The sequence below is a fragment of the Microtus oregoni genome, unplaced genomic scaffold (assembly GCF_018167655.1).
Source record: "Microtus oregoni isolate MIOR12 unplaced genomic scaffold, Mior012 000052F_ref0000163, whole genome shotgun sequence".
In the NCBI taxonomy this organism is placed as follows: Eukaryota; Metazoa; Chordata; class Mammalia; order Rodentia; family Cricetidae; genus Microtus; species Microtus oregoni.
In genome coordinates this window covers 6,656,380-6,659,095 of record NW_024543828.1, presented here as the reverse complement: position 1 = coordinate 6,659,095, position 2,716 = coordinate 6,656,380, and the positions used below count along the sequence as shown (strand labels likewise).

The following is a 2,716-nucleotide window of genomic DNA, read 5'->3' as shown; positions in this document are numbered from 1 at the left end:
AACAGAAGAACCTAGGAACCCGGGAAGAGGAGAAAGGGGCTGCACTTCGCAAACATCACAGCGGTTCCCAGCCTACAAAGGGGGAGGGAGGGGCAGCGATCAGAAGCCTGAGGCTCTAGAAAGTCCCATTTCCGCCGTTCCTAACTTCTTTTTGCTTTTGTACAAAACCCGACAGCTACAGCAAAACTTTCAGTTCTCCTCATCTTCGGTACAAGGCAACAGTCCCAGGCAAGCAAAGCTAAACAACAAGGCGTCCCAACTTGGGGGTGTGGGGCAGGGTGGGGGCGAAGAGCTAGAAGCGCAGGCGGGAGCTCAGATGTGGGTCAGCGGCACAGTTCCATTGACCGCAGTCCCGGCGCCCTGGTAGTGCTGGTGTACTCCGTGCAGTTGGCCGCCCGGCAGTGGAGAGGCGGCGTCAGCCGCATCCCCGCCAGGTGGCAGGTACATGCTGATCATGTCGCGCAGGTCGCCAAGGCACGCGCGCTGCGAGTGCGAAGCGATGGCGGGCGGTGGCGAGCTGGGCTCCGACTTCACCACAGAGCCCATGGGGCCCAGGCTCATGGCGGCAGCGGTAGCGGGGCTGTTGCCCGTAGGCGGCGGCGGCCGCGGCGGCGGCCGAAGGCGCCATGCCCCCATAGCCTGAGGCGGCGGCCGCAGTGGCCACAGCGTTCATGTAGCTCTGGGCGCCGGGTGGCATCATGGGGCTGTACTGCAGGCCAGCCATGTCGTAGCGGTGCATCTGCAGTAGCGCGGGCGGCGGCGGTGGGCTGCTCATGCTCGGGGGCTGCGGGTAGCCCAGTTGCTCCTGCACCAGCGAGTATGCGCCATTGGCCCAGCTGTTCACGTGCGAGTATGTGTCCAGGCGCTGGCCCACGCCCACTGGGCTGCTGGTGGCGGCTGCAGCGGCTGCGGAGGCCGCGGCGCCGGCGGCGCCCGGGGGCAGGAGGCCTCCGGGCAGGGAGTACTTGTCTTTCTTGAGCAGCGTCTTGGTCTTGCGGCGCGGCCGGTACTTGTAGTCCGGATACTCCTTCATATGCACCGCACGCAGTCGCTTGGCCTCGTCGATGAACGGTCGCTTCTCGGCGTCTGTCAGCAGTTTCCAGTCGGCGCCCAAGCGCTTGCTGATTTCAGAGTTGTGCATCTTGGGGTTCTCCAGGGCCATCTTGCGCCGCTGCCCGCGGGACCAGACCATGAAAGCGTTCATGGGCCGCTTTACGCGATCCTGGTCGCTGCCCCCGCCGCCGCCGTTCGCGCCACCGTTGCCTGCGTTCGCGCCGCTGGCTGGGTTCGCACTACTCTTGCCTGCAACACCCGGGGCTGCGGGGCCACCAGTGGCCGCTGTTGGGGTGGGCGGCCCTACGGGGTTCTTGAGTTCAGTCTCCAGCAGGCTGTACATTGCCGGGGCGGGAAGAAGGTGCTCCAGCGTGGCGGGAGGAGAAGGCGCTCCAGGGGCTGGAGCAGCCAGGGTGAAAAGGCCGGGAGACTACGTTGGAGTGGCGTTTGGGGGCCGGTGGGCCGGAGAGTCGGGCGGGAAGGGCAGGCTTGCGGGAGTGCTCCGCTCTAAGTCAGCGGGAACGCTCGGGCTTCTCTCACCTGATGCATTCTCTCGAGCTGGTCGCATTCGCTGCCTGCCCGGGAAGCTAGCCGATGCTTTATATACCTGCTCAGATCCGGGAGGGTTGGGGCTCGGTCCGCCTCTCACCACCCGTCGGCCCTGTGATTGACAGGCTCCCCGTGATGAGCCCTAGCCAATCAACACCGAGCCCCCTATGGCCCAGCTTGGAGAAAAAAAAAAGTTCGGGGAGCCCTTTAGTTCACCCTCCAGACCCCTCTTGGGTCGAATGACGTGATGAGAGTTATTCAGGAGGCGGGAGTCCCTGAGACCCGCTCCGAGACCACCAATTAGGGTCTCAAAAAGTTTGAAAGAACGAAACCCAAGGAGGTGAGGGAGGAGGGGGAAGAGGGCGCGCGAACAGAACTGGGGGGGAGGGGCAGAGGAGCTTCCACAGGCTTCAGAAAATAACTTTGTAACCCTGACGAGGCTGAGCAGCGCCTCATCCCAGGGCTAGTCTCTAAAGCTTCCCTTATTCTGCACCGAGGACCTCCATTGCGGTTGCTAGCGCTGGAGACACTGGGGACCGCCAGCAGCCCAGGCATGCTTGGGACATTCAATGCATAACGGAGGTGTGCTAGGCTGAGCCTCTAAGAAGCCCTCCTTGGAATTAATTGGTTGCTGGCTGCCAGAACCCTCCACCCCTAGGCCAGTGCGTCCACAACCGAGCGAGGGTCAGGGACTGGGGCGGGGGACTGCGAGCGCACCTGGCAGTGAGGCTCTCCCGGGGTTTTCGCAAGTGCCCTTGGTGAGTGGCCCGCTGCCTGGGCTCTGGGGGAGGCGCTCACACGCGGTGGCGTGGAGACCGTGTGTGGGACAGAAAGGGCGAATGGGCCTCCACTTTCTCGCTCCAGGCCCCCGCTTAGAGGCCCCTTTTTGTCTCTGCTGTCTGGCCATTTCGGGTTTTCCAGTCCGATGCTCCTGAGGGGGAGGGTCGGGCCCCTTGGAAAATCCGTTTTCATGGCAACACGGAGCCTCTCAGAGTGAAAGAAAAGTTTGGGGGGGGCGGTGTGGTGGCCGGAGCTGAGCCGAGGCCTTACTCTGGGTGGACCGCTGGGCCCCCTCCTCTGGCCGCGCACCTGCCACCACCGCTGTGAGCAGCTC

General features: G+C 63.8%; 1 protein-coding gene across 1 annotated transcript; it reads right to left on the bottom strand.

The window, feature by feature from the left end:
• Positions 1-312: 312 nt before the first annotated feature.
• Positions 313-1,621, bottom strand: LOC121437552 (transcription factor SOX-3-like). Its single transcript, XM_041637416.1, is given in 2 exon segments — positions 313-577; positions 579-1,621. Coding segments are annotated over 2 exon segments (1,308 nt in total).
• Positions 1,622-2,716: the final 1,095 nt, after the last annotated feature.